The sequence below is a fragment of the Hyperoodon ampullatus genome (assembly GCF_949752795.1).
Source record: "Hyperoodon ampullatus genome assembly, chromosome: 19".
In the NCBI taxonomy this organism is placed as follows: Eukaryota; Metazoa; Chordata; class Mammalia; order Artiodactyla; family Ziphiidae; genus Hyperoodon; species Hyperoodon ampullatus.
Window position 1 is genome coordinate 38202346 of NC_136932.1, and position 20775 is coordinate 38223120.

The window sequence follows — 20775 nt, forward strand, 5'->3', positions numbered from 1 at the left end:
AGAAGAGACACAGAGGGTGAGGTCTGGGGATTCCCAAACGCACAGCTGCCATATACTCTGGTCACTTCCCTTCCCAGTGCATCAGTGTACATTACCAACGAAGAAGCTTATCTAAGCTTCAAAGTCCAGAGTTTTTATTGGGCTTCATTATGTAGGCGTGATTGATTGAATCAGGGTCCACTCCCTCTCCCCTCCCAAGAGATGAGGCTCATGTCACATGGTTTAAAGCCCAAACGTCTAATCACCTTGGCCAGTCCCCATCCTGGAGCTATTGAAGTGCCCACCATGAATAACAAAGACATTCCAGGTACTTAGAGGCTCCCTCCCAGGAATCAGGAACAAAGACCAGCAATTCTTTATTATACAGCACTGGTGAATATAAAGTCGCCACAAGAATCTAGTCACTGAAGCTCCATGAAATGAGCGTAATAAGTGAGCTACCTTCTTCTGCTCAGGAGCGAGAGAGGAATAGAACTTGTGTGCCACCTGTCTGCAGTGTCACAGTAACAGTGAGCCTGCATGCAATATGCAGGGGCCCAGGTGCAGGACATGGACCTCTCCTCTTTGGGTTGTTTGGGAGCTTGGGTGACCATTTTGGATAAGGACTGTTTGGAATGCCTGGAAGCAGGAAACACTTGGGGGAGGGGCTGACTGCTGTTTGACAGACCAAAGGTCAGTGAGCACTGATTTACTCTCGTCACCAAAAGTGCCCATTACAGGCATGCAATTAGATGGTCATTGTCATTTTAGACTGACATTTGCATCCATGGATAGGCTTGGATTTATGAGGTAAGTCTCCTAGCAGCTGGTTATCTCTTTGTGGACAGGAAGTAGCAGTCATCCAGTACCATGTTTGTTTTCTTTCTTTTTTTTAAAATTGAATTTTCTGAACATTTTATTATAAATATTTTCAAACATAAAGCAAAGTTGAAAGAATTTTGCAGTCAGGACCCATATATCTATCACCTAGATTCTACCATTAATATTTTACTATACTTGCTTTATTATATATATATATATTTTTGTTGTTGTTGTTGTTTTTTGTGGTACACGGGCCTCTCACTGTTGTGGCCTCTCCCGTTGCGGAGCACAGGCTCTGGACGCGCAGGCTCAGCGGCCATGGCTCACGGGCCCAGCCGCTCTGCGGCATGTGGGATCTTCGCGGACGGGGACACGAACCTGTGTCCCCTGCATCGGCAGGCGGACTCTCAACTACTGCGCCACCAGGGAAGCCCCCGCCTTATTATATATTGATCTGTTCATTGCTGTATCCATCTTTCAATCCATTTTATTGTTTGTGTTGGGGGGAAAACTTTTCCAGCTTGGGTCCTGTGGTTGGGTGTCTGCAAATTGACAACGGACAGATTAACAGGAGGAAAGACGAGGTGTATTCACGCATGCGTGTGGGAGTGCTCAGTGATGAGTAACTTGCTGAAAACCAGAAATAAAAGGCTTAAATACTAAATTTAACAAGAGGAGGAGTGCTATAGGAGGATTAGGGCTTCTGGGGGAAAGTATGGAGGGTTCTACCGGGCTTTATGATGCCAGTGGACAGCTGAATTTGCACTTCCTGGTGCTAAGGGTCAGACTTCTCCCAATCCGGAAACTCCCTGGGATGGGGGTCCGTGGCAGCTGTATTTTCAGGAGGCTTTGCTTAAGGTGAGATGGCATTCCTTTCTGTGGCCGCTGATTGTTTAGATTGTTTTTAGATTGTTTTCAGTTTAAACTGAAAACCACTTTGATGGGCTGTTCATCTCTTCATCTGATGCATTTGTAAACGTCAGCACACTTCCCCCTAAGTACTTCATACATAATGTAACTAAAGTCCAATATTTACATCTTTATCTTTTGAGATAAAATTTACATATAGTGAAATGCACAGATCTTAAGTATATAAGTGCTGAGTTATTTGTGTAACGTAAACCCCTATCAAGATAGAGAACATTGCCTTTATGATCACCCCAGAAAGTTCCCTCCTGCCTCCAGCCAATTCCTACCCTCACTTCTTTTAGCCTCACCATATTTTAATTCTTAGTAATTCTATAATAATCTACCAGTTATGATATTTAATAACAAATAGCTTTTCATGCTTATATCTATTACAATCTACATTGTGACTTGAGAAATATGAAAATGTTAAACAAGGCATCCCAGACTTAAGAAAATATGATATGTTCCCTGGTGCCTTTGAGGATCCACCAAATAAAGAACTCTAGGAGTATGTAACCGGGGTCTTCTTAAGTTTAGTACACAGCTGAGCTAATTAAGATTTCTGTATGAGAAAAACTAGTCAGTTTTATTTAGTAGTTATTTCATATTAAGTACCTATGTTTGCAAGGGTATCACAAAGAGAAAATACAATTGGAAGCACCATTTTTTAAAAAAAAACAGTACTTAAGTAGTTTGACAGCTCCTGTTTAAGCTCTACTTTTTTAGTCATTTACTCTCTAATTTACTTTTCCCCCAGAAGGATGAACTTGTAAATTACCCTCTGGCCTCATCTGCGTACAGCTCCCCAACTAGCCTTTATTTCTGCAGACTCAGGCCAGGCAGTGTGAGCTCTCCCACTTATGACCAAGCAGGTGGCTTAGATCCTTTATTCTAGTATCCCCGCAAGGACTTCCTTGATCATGGGAGAGCACCCAATGTAATTGGAGGTGAAATCCTGTTAAGAGTGTAATCCTCATGTTGGCTTTCCTTCTCATTATAATTAAAATGCACAGTCACCCTTGGCGAAGAAGTTACTCTGTTCTCTAAGCCCCCTTTTAAAGAATACTCTGCTTACATTTTATGACTCTAACTGCTGGTTAACTCTAGTTTTTCTCCTTTTACGTGTGTTTGTATATAATGTAACAATTGTATTATAAAGCAACGGTTGCTTCATATCAGTCTTCTATCAGGATGTGACAATAGATTATTTTTGTTGTTAAGGAATTTTATGTCCTATACAAATATTACATTAAGTGGTAATGATAAGCCATCCTGGATTTCAAACAGTTAGTTGATTCTTGCTATAAGTAACCTACCTTAAAAGTTTTAAGTTAACCAAATCGATAGAATTGATTAAATAGCTAAGGCAACCTTGAAATAGACCCCATAAATGTAGTCATCTGATCTTGACAAAGGATCAAAGGCAATACAATGGAGCAAAGATTGTCTCTTTAACAAATGGTGCTGGAACAACTGGACATCCACATGCAAAAAGAAAAAAAAGAATCTAGACACAGATCTTATACCCTTCACAAAAATGAACTCAAAATGAATCAGAGACCTAAGTGTAAAATGAAAAACCATAAAACTTCTAGAAGATAACATAAGAGAAAACCCAGATGACCTTGGGTATGGTAATGCCTTTTGTGATACAAAACCAAAGACATCTATGAAAGAAATAATTGATAAGCTAGACTTCATTAAAATTAAAAACTTCCGGGCTTCCCTGGTGGCGCAGTGGTTGAGAGTCCGCCTGCTGATGCAGGGGACGCAGGTTCGTGCCCCGGTCCGGGAGGATCCCGCATGCTGTGGAGCGGCTGTGTCCGTGAGCCATGGCCGCTAAGCCTGCGCGTCTGGAGCCTGTGCTCCGCAGAGGGAGAGGCCACAGCAGTGAGAGGCCCGCGTACAGAAAAAAAAAAAAATTAAATTAAAAACTTCTGCTCTGCAAAAGACAGTGTCAAGAGATCAAGAAGATAAGCCACAGACTGGGAGAAAATATTTGCGACAGACACAACTGATAAAGGACTGTTATCCAAAATATGCAGAGAACTCTTAAAAGACTCAACTGTAGGAAAACAACCCAATTAAAAAATGGTCCAAAGACCTTAGCAGACACCAAAGAAGACACACAGGTGGCAAAGGAGCACCTGAAAAGATGTTCCACATCATGTCACCACTACACACCTGCTAGACTGGCCAAAATCTGGAACACTGTCAGCATCAAATGCTGCTGAAGATGTGAAGCAACAGGAACTCTCACTAGCTGCTGGTGGGAATGCAGAATGGTGCAGCCACTTTTGAAGACAGTTTGGTGGTTTCCTACAAAACTAAACATACTCTTACGATACGATCCAGCAATCAGACTCCTTGGTATTTTCCCAAAGTATTAAAAACTTATATCTACACCAAAACCTGCACTTGAAAGTTTATAGCAGCTTTGTTCGTAATTGTCAAAACTCGGGAGCAACCAGGATGTCCTTCAGTCGGTGAATGGATAAATAAACTGTGGTACATCCAGGCAACAGAGTATTATTCAGTGCTAAAAAGAAATGAGCTATCAAGCTATGAAAAGACGTGGAGGAGCCTTAAGTGCACATTACTAAGTGAAAGAAGCCAATCTGAGAAGGCTGCATACTATATGATTCCAGCTAGATGACATTCTGGAAAAGGCAAAACTATGAAGATAAGAAGTATCGGGCTTCCCTGGTGGCGCAGTGGTTGAGAGTCCGCCTGCCGATGCAGGGGATATGGGTTCGTGCCCCGGTCTGGGAAGATCCCACATGCCGCGGAGCGGCTGGGCCCGTGAGCCATGGCCGCTGAGCCGGCGCGTCCGGAGCCTGTGCTCTGCAACGGGAGTGGCCACAACAGTGAGAGGCCCGCGTACCGCAAAAAAAAAAAAAAAAAAAAAGAAGTATCAATAGGGCTTCCCTGGTGGCGCAGTGGTTGAGAGTCCGCCTGCCGATGCAGGGGACACGGGTTCGTGCCCCGGTCCAGGAAGATCCCATATGCCGCAGAGCGGCTGGGCCCGTGAGCCATGGCCGCTGAGCCTGTGCGTCCGGAGCCTGTGCTCCGCAACGGGAGAGGCCACGGCGGTGAGAGGCCCGCGTACCGCAAAAAAAAAAAAAAAAAAAAAAGTATCAATAGATCGGTGGTTGCTAGGGGAGTGGGGGGCGGAGGGGAGTTGAATAGGCAGACCACAGAGGATTTTTAGGGAAATGAAAATATTCTGTGTGATACTATAATAGTAGATACAAGGCATTATACATTTGTCCAGACCCCACAGAACACCCAGAGTGAACCCTAATGTAAACTATGAACTTAGGGCTCATCCTACGTAAATGTACCATTCTGGTGGCTGATGTTGATCACAGAGGAGGCTGTGTGTGTGGGTGCAGGGGTTACAAGGGAAATCTCTGTACCTTCCTCTCAATTGTGCTGTAAACCTAAAATTGCTCTAAAAAAAGTCTTAAATAGCGAAGGCAACAAAAAGTGTGTTGTAGTTAAAAAACCATTGTGTTGTTGGATAGGTTTTTTGGTTTTGTCCCAGCTCTCCCATGACCCTAGGTCAGACAGTGAGCTTCTCTAGACCTCAGTTTGCTTTTCTAATGACTCTTTGCTTTATGTGTCCTCATGTCTTAAAATGTGGGGGTTTTTAGATTATTGTGGCTGCATCTCAGTGATAGCTATATTATGGGGAACGAGTATGCAAATCAACTTGTAAATAGAAGTTTAAAATGTTCCAGGCAAATGTTCCAGAAAAAGGAAGTAACATCTTTGCAAATGTTATCTCCATGAGTCTTTGCAATGCCCCTGTTATCTCCATTTACATACCACGGCTGACACTAGCTGGTATTAGTGTTTAATAGAAGACTTGAACCCAAGTGTACCTTGATCTTCCTAGTAAGCTGCTTTCTAATAGAACAGAGTTTTGAAACTGTAGGAAGTCATTGAGTAATGCTATTTATATATATGTATGTTTATATGTTTTATGTAAAATATGTGTTGTTTTTCAAATTGAGGTTATCTAAAGCAAGAACTTCAGGCAAAGGGTGTTTTTGAAGCTAGACTGAATTTGATGTTACAAATATCCAGAGAGAATAAAAACAAAACCAATTAAGATCTGGGAAAGGAGGGTTCTCTTCGGGGAAATACCCACAGTCCAGAAGGGATTCAGAGAAAGATCTCGGAACTGATCATGCATTAACTATCTGCATCACTGCTTCTCACCACTGTTGTTTTTTATGTTATTGTTTGGATTGCACATTGCTTTGAGAAGCCAGTGAAAGCCACAGATCTCTCTAGAAAACACAGATACCTTCAGGTTAGAAACTCCTGATCTTTTACATCCGTATGTGCTGCAACAGACAACAGAGCACCCCACCCAGCAGGCTGCTTGCTCTGTTCTCCCGTTAATCTTGCACTTGTGCCCCAGAGACCAGCAATGAAACAAGCAGTCCTTTACAGTGTAGAACTACTGCATTGGTAGATCTTGTCTTGTTGGTGGAAATGAGGTCAGATTCTCTTTGTCTTCTTCACTCTTTGAGGGCTTGACCTGTTGTTACCTTTGAGGATTCTCCTAATTTTCTTCAAGAGGAGTCTGCTGAGCTTTCTTTGTGGTTCCCTTGACTGTTTACTTTTTTTTTTTTTAATATATTTATTTATTTTTGGCTGCGTTGGGTCCTCGTTGCTGCACGGAGGCTTTCTCTAGTTGTAGTGAGCGGGCGCTACTCTTTGTTGCGGAGCGCGGGCTTCTCATTGCGGTGGCTTCTCTTGTTGCTGAGCACGGGCTGTAGGTGCGTGGGCTTCGGTAGTTGTGGCTCACGGGCTTAGTTGCTCCGCGACATGTGGGATCTTCCTGGACCAGGGATCGAACCCGTGTCCCCTGCATTGGCAGGCGGATTCTTAACCACTGTGCCCCCAGGGAAGCTCTGCCCATTTACTTTTGTTCAAGCTGCTTTATTTCCCCCTTTTCCATCTGGGACAGATGTGCCATTTTCCCTTAAAAAACCTTTCTTCTAAGAATTATATTCCTTTGATCCTGCCACGTCTTTCATAGTCAGATCCGAGGTTATCACCTTTTTACTTCTGTCAATTTCTTTATCATCACTGTTGACCATTGTCATAGTTGTCACCACTACTGACATTTATGGAGAAACTTCTGGCTGGGTGCCATGCTATGCTGTTTACATGCATTATCTCAGTCCTCTGAAGTAACCGGATCTCATTTTAAAGGAGTATAAACTGAGGCTCAGGGAGCCCAGTAACTTGCCCAAAGCCCCATAAGCTAGGAAGTGGTAGATGGAATTTGAATCTAAGTAGGTCACCAGGACACCATGGCCCACTTCTTAACCACTTTACTAACACTATGGAGAGTTTAGTAATTCAAATGCCCTCCTATATGGCGGATGAACAGCTGAGTGGACAATAATGGGTAATGTTTAGTGACTACTTATTATAAGCTTTAGATGGACTGTATTTTTTTCCTTCACAATAACCTTACGTGTCAGAAGCTATTAGCCCCATTTTGAGGTGAGAGTATAAAGCTGTCTCCCCTCTTGGGACCTCAACCGTAAGGTATTGGAATACATCTGTCTTTGAAGCAATATTTTCTATTAGCAGAGGTACCTTAGACCTGAAATATGGAAAATGTAGCAGAGTTCATAGGTGGTTGTCAAGTACAGCCAAGGAAGTGTGACAGATGGGGGCAAAAAATGCTTTCAGGACACACTGAAGCATGTCCAGTTGAGAGGGGTTAGCTGAGAAACCTCAGAGGCAAACCAAGCTGACGAGGACCAATCACAGCTGTTTTCAAGACAAGTCATCACCAGGCTATATGAGGCTCATTTCTTAATGTAATGAAAAATTATCTGTTTGAAACCAACAACCAACATCATGCTTAGCTTGAAACACTAGGTGTTTTGAATAAAGTTAAGAACAAAACAAAGAAAACCGACATCATAGCTCTTACCAAATTACACATGAATATAATCCAGATTCTTTCCCATGGCTCCAGGGTACATCACATCCACCCCTTCCCACCTCGCTGCTGTCTGCCTTGCTAGTTATTTATCTAAATCCTGCACTCCGGCCGCCAGTTCCTGGGATATACCAAGCTTTTTTCTGCTTTGAGGCCTTTGTTTGCATTTGTCTTTCCATCCCCCAGGATGCTCTGCCCCAGGCCCTCTCTTGCCTGGTCCTGCTCACCTTTCAGGAGGCTCCTCCCTGCCATGGCATCTCCAGGGAGTTGTCCTTTGCTTTTCTGCCTTTTCCCTTTCGGTGGCCTCCTTGTTTCCTTTGTCGCCTCCCTCACATGTAATTATCCCATTTGTTTTTCTTGTTTACTTTAAGTCTCTGCTCATCTTGAGCTGCACAAGGACCCTGTCCACAGCTCTATCTCTAGCACTTACAAGGATGCCCAACACATAGAAGATGATTTGCAAATATGTGTTGAGTAAATGAATGAACGAAAATCATTATCTGTGTACTAATGGCAGCCAGGTAGAAAATATAATGGTGGTGAAATTAATAACAGGAAAAAAAATTATCAAGTAGATCCTAGAAATAAATTTGTAGGACGTATATTCATTTATTCAACAGAATTCAGCAAGTACCTGCTATGCTAGGCACTGTGACTTAAAAGATGAATAAGACAAACATGGTCCTTGCCTGTTTTGAACTTAGAGAAATACAGAATTTAACTGAGACAGAGATGAAGCCATCATTTCTCTTAAAAATAGCAAGTGTATTATTTAACTCGAAATTCTGTCTATTTTTATGGGGGTGGCGGGCAAGAGGAGATGGGAGAGGGATATAGCAGAACAAAATTATTTGAAGTTTATATGAAAAAAATTAACCTCAGAGACTACTTGATTTATTTTTTAAAGACAGTGATGGGTGCTCTGGTTAGTCATACTTCCAAACTACTGCAGTGTGGTACTGGCTTTGGAATAAGTCATAAGTGTAAGGTAAAGATAACCTTTCAGATCGCTGGGTAATCAATGTCTTGGTCAACCATTGATGTTGGGACGTGGACTGAATCATTTGAGGGGAAAATGAGATTCAATCTTGACCTCAGACCATACTTTTTTTTTTCAAATTACTTAAAGACTTAGTTGTAAAAAGTGAAACCATCAAAGTCTTGGAAGAAAATATAGATGGTTTTAATAATATAGATGGATATAATGTTAGTGCAGGAAAGGCCTTTCTAAGCCTGACTAGCAGGCAGAAACCTTAATAGAAGGTTTGGTGGATTGGAGTATACCTAAGACTAGACTTAGATGGCAAAACAAAGAAGGGGACAGTTTTTAATACAACAGTAGATGGTGGTTAATAAGCTTAATATGTAAAATATTCTTAGACACCAGTAAGTGGGTTGTATCTAGAATCATCAAATCTTGGAGCGGGAAAGGGTCTAATCCTATTCCTACATTTTACCAATGATGATGTCCATTTCCAGAGAAGTTAATTTCCTTACTCAAAGCCATACAACTAGGTGATCAATAGGATCCTTTTGCCCAACCCCTTGGGTGTTTGGGTGCAGAGATTTAGGGAGGTAATGCAACCAGGAAACCTAAAGAACTCACGTTGGGGACAGTTCAGATAGTACAATTCCAAGTACAATTTCAAGAAAGGGTCAGAGTTCGAAAAAATAGATTTTCAAGCCTTAAATAAAAGAGGCATAGAGGATCACTAGTTGACCGTGTGTATAATAACATTTTTGAGTTCCTGGGGTGTTTTTGTTGTTGTTTTTTAGAAAATTAATTTAATTATATATTACAGTTTTTTATTTTAATCCAAATTGAGATTTTATTCATTGTCCAGGTAGAATTGAGATTTTATTCATTGTCCAGGTAGGTTTGCTTTGCCCGGGTCTTGGGGAACCTCAAGTATTTGATCAGAGAGGCCATAATTCAAGTATCACACTGTATGCTAGCAGCTTGCCTGAATTTCAAGCTTAGTACTGAGTAGAAGTAAAAAACAACCTTTGAAATGTGCCAGCCTCGTTTGAAAATAGAAATCATAGGAAGGGATAGCATTTGTCCCAGTTCATAACAAAATTCGTAGTATTCCTTCATTTTCTCTACAAATTACGTCCTGGCTGTGTGTCAACACTGCACAAGGTTACGTGGATTATAAAGAAACTACACAAACATACAAATCAGCAAACGCATGGGGCCTTATCCTTACCTCGGGTGAGGCTGGTGATCACTGTGAAGATTTGTGTATGAGGTTTGTACAAGGTGCCACGTGGGTCTAGGGGAGAGAACCACCGTCAGCCCGGTCTGAGGGATGAGCCAAGAAGGCGTCTGGTGGTCTTGAAGGTGCTGTCAGTAATCAGCGGACATCCCAGAGTTCATTCAGCTCCTTCAGATTAAATTACCTTAATTTAACTGTTTTAGGAATTCTGTTTCCAGTGCTGGATATGTTTCTGGTGCTGAGGCATTGCTTCACAAACTTCACAAACTAGTAAACTTCACTTCTCTGGCAGAGCGCCCAATTCCAAGGGGGGGGGGGAAATTTGTTGTGAGCATTTTCCTCTGTCCCCTTACCGGCATCTACCAAAAAAATATTTGGGTTAATTTATGCCATTTAAAAATAATAATTTTCCAACTACTGGTGATAGGTTTTTTTCCTTCTTCTTCCCTACTTATTCTCTTTTTATTTTCTACTAATTCTTGTTCCAGCTCAGTTTAATTTTGTCGATTATAGTTTGGGAATGTGTGTGCTGTGCTTTTTGTGAAGCAGCCTATGTTAATATTTCTTCCAGGGGTGAATCGGGTGCCGGGAAGACAGAAAATACTAAGAAAGTCATTCAGTACCTTGCTCATGTCGCTTCTTCACACAAAGGACGAAAGGACCATAATATTCCTGTAAGTGTTTGTTCTGCTGTTGTCTTTTAAAACCCTTAGATTTATTCTTTTGTAATTTCAGAAACAAGAATAAGGAAGCAAGGATACTCAGTATGCTTCTGTAATTGACAGCTCCCTTGTCTCCGCCACTCACCGCCCCCACCCCCCCACCCCACCCCCCACCCCCCGCCCAGCAAGGAGGGAGCTAGGGCATCAGGAAATTGTTAGTAACTAGCGATTCCACCAGGGCAAACTGGAATTACGGTTGTAACTCGAAGCCTAATTTCTTACAAAGCTGTGGTGGGGATGGTTAAACATCGATGAGCAGTGCTTAGGAAGATTTCTTCGTTTCCACCAAAAGAAGATCCTCAGATATTTTCAGCGCTTCTTCCTGAACTTACAGAGCTTACCACCCACAGCAGCCTGAGGGGAGGATAGAAATGGGGAGAATTGATGATAGAAAAGGGGTGAGAATATAAACGTCAGTTATCCTTAATCTGTAGATATGAGAAGTAGTAGTTAACACTCCCTGAGAGATGCCAGGCAAAACAGCTTTCACGGTTCTAAACCGCACATTGACTTGGTGCTTTGGATGTGGCTTACCGCTAGGAAAAGACCCAAACTTGCTAACGTTTGCATTTATCTGTTTGTAACGAGCAGCAGGAATCACCTAAACCAGTGAAACACCAGGCAAGTGCTTTTCTTTATGCTTCTTAGTCTTGAGTGTTTGCACTAATTTCTGTCTTTGGATTGAATCTCTACTAGAAACAAATACCATTAGTTCTGAGCAAAATCTCCTATGAACAAAATATTTAGTTGTGAAATTGTGTCGCTTTGAGGCTTATTCTTTCCTGAGAAGCAGCATGCCATTTTGCTTTACCTTTGTTTTATAGAGGAATTTTAATATTTATTTACCCTTTCATCATGACATTGAATCATATGTTTATGAAGCATGTAAACTTAGGGTTTCATGTGTCAATTACCAGGTGGAATTACTTTAATACTTGTTAAGCAGGTGGAAACCTAACTTTATTGCCACACATTAAATTTTGAATTTGGGGCTGCAGCTTTAAAAGTTGCAACTTAAAAAATTTCTAATCTGTTAACATTGTAGGGCCTGATAAGTGTTTTAACCCAAAAGCCTCATTGTATTTAATACATAAATTTAGAATTTTCTTTATCCAGGGCAAGTAGCAGAGGAATGTGATTCTCCCTAATTATCAGATGCCCGCCTTTTAGCTCCGCAGAGCATAGCAATGAACAAACCATGGACAGGAGCATTTCCTGCTACTTGGCAAGAGAGGGAGGGCAGAGCTGAGCCAGATGCCTTGGATAGAATGGGACGTCTGTACTTGGACATCCCATTCCCTCGCACTAGAACGGTTCTGGTTTGTCTGTCTTCCACAAGCATAGTGGTGCAAAGCTAGCATAGAGCAAGAAATGATAGTGTTATGAAAACAATCTCTTTTTTTTTTTTTTTTTTTTTTTTTTTTGTGGTACGCGGGCCTCTCACTGCTGTGGCCTCTCCCGTTGCGGAGCACAGGCTCCGGACGCGCAGGCTCAGCAGCCATGGCTCACGGGCCCAGCCGCTCCGCGGCATATGGGATCCTCCCAGACCGGGGCACGAACCCGTATCCCCTGCATCGGCAGGCGGACTCTCAACCACTGCGCCACCAGGGAGGCCCCAAAACAATCTCTTAATATAAAGAAATGATCAGAAACATCTAAAGGAATAGTCCCAGATACTGAGATTTTCAGATATCTTTTTTAGAATTCTTAAGAAATTCTCAGACACTAAAGCTGTACTATACCTATGAAGGCCCAGGATGTCCTTTTGCTTTTAGCTGTAGACCAGACCAGTGATACACATTGGGAGGATGAATGAAATAATCATTATCCTATATGATATTTAAAGGCTTCTTTGCCAGTTAAAGAAGGAATCTCTAGACCAGCAACCAGCTTTTCTTTGTGTTTTAGAGTACATGCTAAATGACCTTTTAATATGTACTTAGATCACTAGCAAAATAGTGTTAAATAGTTAACGTACAGATTTAGTTTTTCCAAATCCTCTGTGGATTACATAAATCATTATTGTTAACATTTTGTTTCGATGTCATCTTAAACTACAGAGTGGGTCCCTGTTGTGTGTGAGTAGCATGCCTACCCCTAGATTTTATTTTGGGTCAAATCAACCCCTGTAAGCAGATATCCTCCAAGAAGGCGAGGCGACAGCTTCTCTGGGCCGTGCTGCACTGTCATTACTGATTTGCATGTCTTGTTGCATGTTCTCACTCTGCGCAGAATCTTCCCTGCTGCTTTCCCCAAGGTTATGTTAAAACTAGTCAAGTAGTAGCTATGCCTTGTTTTTAGAAACATGAGAAGACTGCTGGTTCTCAATTACTTTTTCTTCCCCAGCACACCTGAGGAATATGAGATACTCCTGAGCATAGGGACTGGTCACACCCTGGGGAGGGTTGAATCAAGAACTTACTTCTCTCCCCACACCCCCTCCCCTTCCCGGGCACCCATAGGCGTGACTTCCTCACCCCATTTTGACGATGACTACCGTAAAGTAATGGTTATACTTTGCAAAGGCATTGTTTCTCTTGGTTTAATATCACTGGTTTCCAAATTTATGTTGAACTTTATTGGCAAAACTTAGATTCCCAGGAACAATTTGTGTCAATTGCTAGCATTTTATCACTAAACAGCAGTATAAATTGTAAAAACAAAGTGGAAGGCATTTGTAGGCTCCTGATTTTGTGAGTCTTTGTCTCTTTGCTCATTCTTTTTTTAAAACAACTTTATTAAGATTTAAATTCATGTCCCATAAAATTCACTCCTTTAAAGTGTACAGGTCAGTGTTTTGTTTTTTTTTTTTTCAGTGTTTTCCCAGAGTTACGCAATTATTACTACAATCAATTTTAGAACATTTTCATCACCCCAAAAAGAAACCGTATACCTATTAGGAATCACCTTCCATGTTCTCCCAGCCCCTGGAAATCACTCATCTACTTCCTGTCTCTCTGCATCTGCCTATTCTGGGTATTTTATATGAACGGAATCATATAATATGTGGTTCTCACTGTGCATGTTTTCAAGGTTCATCCGTGCTGGAGCATGTGTAAGTGCTCCATTCTTTTTTGTGGCCAAATAATAATCTGTTATATTAAATTTGTCACATTCTGTTTATCCCTTCACCAGTTGATGGCCATTTGGATTGTTTCCACTTTGGCACCAATATGAATAGTGCTGCAATATATAAGTTTTCACGTAGCCATACATTTTCAGTTCTCTTGGGTGTATGCCTAGGAGTGGAATTGCTGGATTGTGGTAATTTTCTGTTTAACATTTTGAGGAACTGCCAAACTTTTCCATAGAGGCTGCACCACTTTACATTCCGTGCAATGTTTGAGGGTGCCAGTTTCTCCATATCCTGGGCAACACTTGTCATTGTCTTTTTATTAAGGCCATCCTAGCGGTGTGAAGTGATCGATTTTTTTATGTTTACCTTATAACTTCATCTTCATTATAGAAATATGAACAAATGTAAGAAATACATTTTCAAAATTAAGGTCACAGTATTTAAGAAGTGAAACGTTTACCTATCAACTTTTACTTACCATAACAAAATGAGTCCTGGTTTGGCTTAATGCCCCAGCCAACAGCAAGTACAGCTCCAGTGCCCATATTCTGCTCATCGTAGGTCACTGTTACAGACCCTCGATGTCTGGCACAGTGTTCAGGGCCACTCCAAAGCCTGGACATGGTACGATTTCAGAGCAGATTTGAGGACGACTAATTTCTTAAACTGGACCATCCCTTGGGAATGACTCCTTCAAGCCAGCCCACCTCCCCACTGACTCCTGAGTCATCCACCTCTAGATGGCAGCTTCCGGATGACTCTGTATCTACTGGTCTAAACTGCTTTGAACTAAGACAAAAAGGTGATAGATAGCAAGTAACAAGCACAGAAATTAGAGCCTGCCGCTCAAGATTAGAGTCTGGTTCTAAACATGGCGATTGACTGCTGCCGCCAGCTTCCAACCCTACTCTCTGGTCAGTGGGACGCCTGCAGCTTTGCCCATCAGGCCTACAAGGTGCAGCAAGAGTCCAGCCCGAGTCCCCTTGCTGGCTGAACTGGAGTTTTGAAAGAGGTGTATGTATACATATATATATCTTTTTTTTTTAAACCAATTTAAAACTCATCCTATGTCTATCATATAGCAAGTGTATATAATAAATTATGTAATAAACACAAGGGTATAGTTTTCATCACGATTGGTAAACCTTTAAAGCATCATATAATTCTAAATACTTAGAACTTTAAAAATAATTTAAATAACTAATGCTGATTTCTTTTCCCCACATTCCCAGGTGACATTTCTCATTACTATATAGAATAGAAAAGGGACATAGCCCATCCAAGTTCCAGCAGAAAGGTTAGCACTTAGTCACTGTCCCCTGATGGTTTGTAAATGGCTTCATAATTTGGTTGAGAGCTGTTAGCCCTGTTTATCTAAATGTGAAATTATTCAATGCAGAAATGATAAATTTTAGTGGTAATTTCTTAAAGATCATTTTTGTGTGTTTTTAATATTAGCTCTGTGTCAAGGTCTTTGTGATTCATTTATGAGTTTTTGAGATCTTTACTTGGTCTCAGTGATGTCAAAAATCCATTGGAAGAGAAGTACCACCACATTCCTGTTAATGTAGTGGCCTCCAAAGCAGGGACCCAAGCCTGTGGTTACCACAGTGATTATGAGGACCCTTAACCCAAATCTTCCACCTCTGGCTCACCACCATCGCCTCCCCAAATACTACTAGAATGTCTTCGGACCGCTGATTACCCATCCATTCAGCAAACATTCATGGAGCATCATTTTGGCGTGATACTGACTAACCTCATGCAGGGTATACAGCTGGTGCCTTTAAGCCAAGAGAAGAATGGAATCAGGATCAGTGGATCACATGCACACATGTGCGTGTACACACACATGCACGCATACACACGCGAAGGAGAAAAGAAAAGAATCTATAAACTTGACCCAAAGAATTCTTGAAGCCATGTCTAGGGAATATTAAAATGAGGTATACAATATTTGTTTTACCTCCAAGTTAGGAAAATATTTTAAAGATAGATTATTATTGAAAGTATTTTTATTATGATTTGGTAGGATAGTGTGTAATTTTAAGGAATCTGTATTCTAACTCCTTGATCCAACCGTAGGAGTGTCAGGTAAGGCAGTGCCCCACTTATCAAGTCCGGGTTTTTCTGACAGTTTCTACGCCCTGATCACACAGATTGAGTTAGGTTAAGGGATTCTAGAGCCCAAATCATTATTGCGGCGCCAGTGCACCAAGAGCTTTGCGAGATGTTAGCGCAGACTCAGTGATGGCTGTGACCGCTAACCTCCAGGGGAAAAGCACTTCTACGTCACAGCACAATGGCTGCTATTCTTAGTGATGACTCTCAGCCATTAACATTGGTTCAGGACACCATGTTTTAGAAACTTTGATAGCATGTAGTGTTTAGAAAATTTACATCAGAAGTAGTCTGGTGTCTTGAAGTCCATAAACGGGAAGATCCCCTGTACAGGGAGCATATTATCTAAAGCCAGGAATGTGAGTTGATGCCACGTCATGACATTCACATGGCAGGACTGGTTCCTGACTGGTTTCAGTCGAACACAATAGTAGACTCTAGATAAAACCTGGGAAAATAATCCAGACAATCGGACAATCCAGGTAAATGCTCTAGAGTAGACGTGTAACACTGCAGCGCCTCACTGTGTGTCACGGGCTTCAGGAACATTTCCTACCCTTTCATTGGAGTGAACCACACCACCTAAACATCCAGCCACACCTGGGTTAGATGTCGAGACTGCATGTGTGGCATAGATTTGTTCCTGATTTTAGAGTCGATGATAGTGTAATACGTCACAGAGCAAGTGGCCATTAATTTTAAAATCTTATGTGAGCTTCCTTGTACTCTTTTTTTTGCTTAGAGAATCACAGTAGCTAGCAGTTTTTCTTTCTTGAGGTCTAGTATACTGCGGGTATTTTAAAATACAGGGGTAAGATCTGTGTTTGGAAAGAGTAGATTTATTTAAGTCCTACAGTGTAATTCTGAAATTACATTCCAGGGATCCAGAAATGCCTCATGCTTCCCCATGCAGCCTTCTGTTGTGTTTCGTGATTAAAGCATATATTAATATACTTACGTATTTTGTTTGTAACATCTGTTTTACAGCTTAATTTGCATATAAGTAATGACCATTATACCAAATACAGTATACTTAGCTTTTTAAATATGTGCAAGAATTCAGTAGCATCGCCATCTTTGTCATCTCTGAAACTGGAGATGAGGACATTGCCCTGTCTACATCGTTAAGATATTATGTGAAACCCTTGGGAAAATGGCAAGTCTTATTACCAGTACAGTGGAAATTATTAGGATTTGCTGCCTTAAATCTTTGGAACCAGGCAAAGTAGAAATAAGCAGAAGTATAAGTATTAATATGTCCTCAATTGAAGTATCATGCTAAATTTCATTTCATGAAAACCAGTTTGCTTTATTTTAAAAATTCTCCACTTAATTTATGTGCCCCGTCCTTAAATTTACCATCACTGTGCAGTGTGACATTTTCTTCTCCTTGTGAGCACATGATAGATGCTAATTTTTTCCTTTAGCAGAGCCCATAAGACCAAGATAAGAATCCAACAACAAAGCTTGCTGGATAGCAAATAAAATGAAAACACTGAGCAAAAGAGGCAGTGTTTGGTTTTGCTTTGTTTTTTTTTCCCTGAGGACTGGAGTAGACATGTTAGATTAACATATATTTGCTTTTATTTGTGTGTGTGTGTGTGTGTGTGTGTGTGATGTCTTTTAGGGGGAACTTGAACGGCAGCTTTTGCAAGCAAATCCAATCCTGGAATCATTTGGAAACGCAAAGACTGTGAAAAATGATAACTCATCTCGTTTTGTAAGTTTAAAAGCACCAGAAACTTTTCATTCCTCAGACTTCTAGTTGAATGTCTAATATGATTAAGCAAATCAAGTACTTTCCTTCCTAACAGATGTAGTATGGAACAGGGCTGTCCAATAGAAATACAATGCAAGTCGCGTGTAATTAACATTTTCCTAGTAGTCACATTTTAAAAAGCAAAACAAATGGGAAAAAACAAATGGGAAAATAATTTTAATCATATGTTTATTATATATAGTTATGTATATAGATAGTTATGTATTATTCTGTGGATGTATAATTGTATAACCTCTCTGAACTTATTTCTTCATTTTTGATTGGGGATGATATATAATTATGAGGTTGGCGTGGAGATTAAATGAGATGCGTGCTGAATACTTAACACAGAACCAGGCACAGTAAACACTCAACAAGTGAAGTTGGAATTGGATGTGGTAAATTGTTCTTTTCATACATTACCATTTCTATGGGATGTGGACCTCAGAATAATTTGTCCCTCACATTTTGTCTCCTCAAAAATTTCCTCTCAGCCGTTCGACTCTCTTAATTCGCTGAAAGCTTTACTTTCTTCCTCAGCCCGACCGGCTTGCACACCTAGTCTGGGGATGTTATCCTGAGTGACAGCCGGCTCAGTGTGACTTACAGGACACGGCCCTCCCCTTTCCAGCTGCTTAGAGTCAACACTTGAATAGCAAATCATTCAACTTCTGTTATTTCTACTTAAGTCATTCGAGTTAATTCTATGTTTTTCCTCCCTCCTCTGATATTAGACGTCTTGGTTAAAGTTAAGAAGGCCAGAATCAGAGACTTCAATTCTAACAATCCCTTGATGGGCAGTTTCTGGAAATCGGGTTCACTGTGACATTCTTTACTCTGGGTCTGCACGTTAATCTCCTGATTATGTGGTTTCTGTGATTAGGAGATGCCACCAGATCACAGGGGACCCAGGAAATACAAAGGTAGCTAGATAACCCTCTGTATGCCTTTGCCCAGGCTGCCAAAACAGAGCACCGCAGACTGGGTGGCTTAAACAATAGACATGTATTTTCTCACAGTTGGAGGAAGTCTGGGATCAAGGTGTTGGCATGGTTGGTTTCTTCCGAGGCCTCCCTCCTTGGCTTGTGGATGGCCGTCTCCTGTGAATTCACGTTCCCTTCCCTCTGCATGTCTGTGTCTGTTCTTCTCTCATAAGACCCCAGTCATATTGGATCCGGCCCACCCTAGTGACCTCATTTTAGCTTAATTACATCTGTGAAGACCCTTTCTTTAAACATAGTCATGCTCTGAGCTACTAGAGGTTAGGACTTCAACATGTGGATTTGGGGGTGGGGGACAATTCAGCCCATAACACCCTCAGAAGTAGTTTAAGTGCAAGAGACTTTCCAAGTTACGTAAGAAGTATGGGACTATTTGCTTGGAATGTTGTTTATTCCCAGTAAGATAAAATCTGAAGATTTGCTTAATCCAAGTTCATTTAGTAATTATTTTAGCTTTTTCTGTACAAGTGGGATAACAAATGTGCCCGTGTCAGTAGGAAGCATGGCTGTGACTTCTGGCTCTGGGGAAACTGAGCTGCTTTTTGAGTTTCTATCATTCTGTGGATCATCAGCACTGAGCTGGAGCCACAATTAAATCTGAAATTCTTCCTCCTGAAAGCCCTGTGTTTAGTGGCTGTGTCATGGGATGGGAGACACAGTGAGCTACCAGCTTTGGTATGTGAATCTCCGTGACGATTTTCAAGGACTTCTTAGTGGAAAATGTTTTATTTTACCACATAAATCAAGTTACCAGTCTATTCTGATTTCTACCTCCCCCGCAAACCACACTCTAAATTCAAGAAAAACACTTTTGTACCCATTAGTCTCATTTTTGCCTAGAAAAGATAAATTGCTACTAACCAGTCATGTGTGTCCTTTGGTAAAGAATGTAGCGATTCTGTTACTAAGTGGTAAAGATTCATCTACTGAGGTTTTTGTGTTTGGGACAGATAGACCTGTTGCTATGTAACAAATTCCCCTAAGACCTAGTGACATAAAACGTTTATCGTCTCAGCATTTCTGAGTGCTGGTTCTGGCCCGTGGTCTCCCATGAGGTCGTCATTACTGTGTGATTGGCTAGCGCCGAGGCATCTGAAGGCCTGCTGAGGCTGGAGGAGCTTCCCAGCTTACTTGGGTAGCTTTTGGCGAGAAGCCTCAGTTCCACACCTCAGTGGTCTCTCTGCAGGGACGCTTGCTCACGACATGGCAGCCGGCATCCCCCAGAGCAGGTGACCCGAGTCCCAGAAGGTAGGGGTTATTGAGGCCATCTTGGAAATTGGCTACCAGAGATCATTAGATTTCCATATTGACATATGTAGGTTATAATCTGTAATTTGCATTACTCTAGATCAGTGGTTCTCAATTTGGGGTCCCCTGGGGATCCCACATTTGACATCTCGTGGGTGGAGGCCAGGGATGTTGCTAAACATCCTACAGTGTACAGGACAGGCCCCACAACAGAATTATCCCCAAATGTCAGTTATATGGAGGTTGAGAAACTCTGCTCTAGTTTGTTCCTTTAACTTGCAGTCTAAATTACGCTGATCACTTTTTGAAATTCATTTGCAGAGCAATTACTATACTTAAGTCTCCTTAATGCTTGTTATTGACACATCCTGTTCCAAAGGTTGATAAAATAATTCTGGTGGGAACTTCTTTTACATTCTACTGGTGGGAAGAATTTCTTAGATTGTTTCCTAGTAAGATTGATTCTAGCAAGAATCACCCATTCAGTGTGAATTCTCAACAAACCCTGATTCAGCTGAGGTTCCACCTTCCAAAGTGCTTGTACTACTGAATAATCATCATTAAGTATGCTCAATCTAATATAGTAAAAGCTAATCCTTTTTTTTTTTTGGAGTATAATTGCTTCACAATGCTATGTTAGTTCCTGCTGCACGATGAAGTGAATCAGCCATAGGCATACATATATCCCATCCCTCTTGGACTTCCCTCCCACCTCCACCCCCATCCCACCCATCTAGGTCATCACAGAGCACTGAGCTGAGCTCCCTGTGCTATACAGCAGGTTCCCACTAGCTATCTATTTTACACATGGGTAGTGTATATATGTCAATCCTAATCTCCCAATTCGTCCCACCCTCCCCTTACGCCCCTGTGTCCACATGTCTGTTCTCTACGTCTGTGTCTCTATTCCTGCCCTGCAAATAGGTTCATGTGTACCATTTT

General features: G+C 41.4%; 1 protein-coding gene across 4 annotated transcripts in view; it reads left to right on the forward strand.

Annotated features, from left to right (window-relative positions):
* MYH10 (myosin heavy chain 10) overlaps positions 1-20775 on the forward strand; it is a gene marked incomplete at its 5' end in the record, with an annotated part of 131402 nt that overhangs the window by 33803 nt on the left and 76824 nt on the right. For 2 of the 4 annotated variants that reach the window (XM_079724672.1, XM_079724674.1), the window contains 3 exons: positions 10478-10580; positions 11220-11249; positions 17453-17545. In XM_079724672.1, the coding sequence (XP_079580798.1) occupies positions 10478-10580; positions 11220-11249; positions 17453-17545 (226 nt within the window). The remainder of the gene's footprint in view (positions 1-10477; positions 10581-11219; positions 11250-17452; positions 17546-20775) is intronic. The other 2 variants (XM_079724675.1, XM_079724673.1) reach the window with 2 other exon arrangements.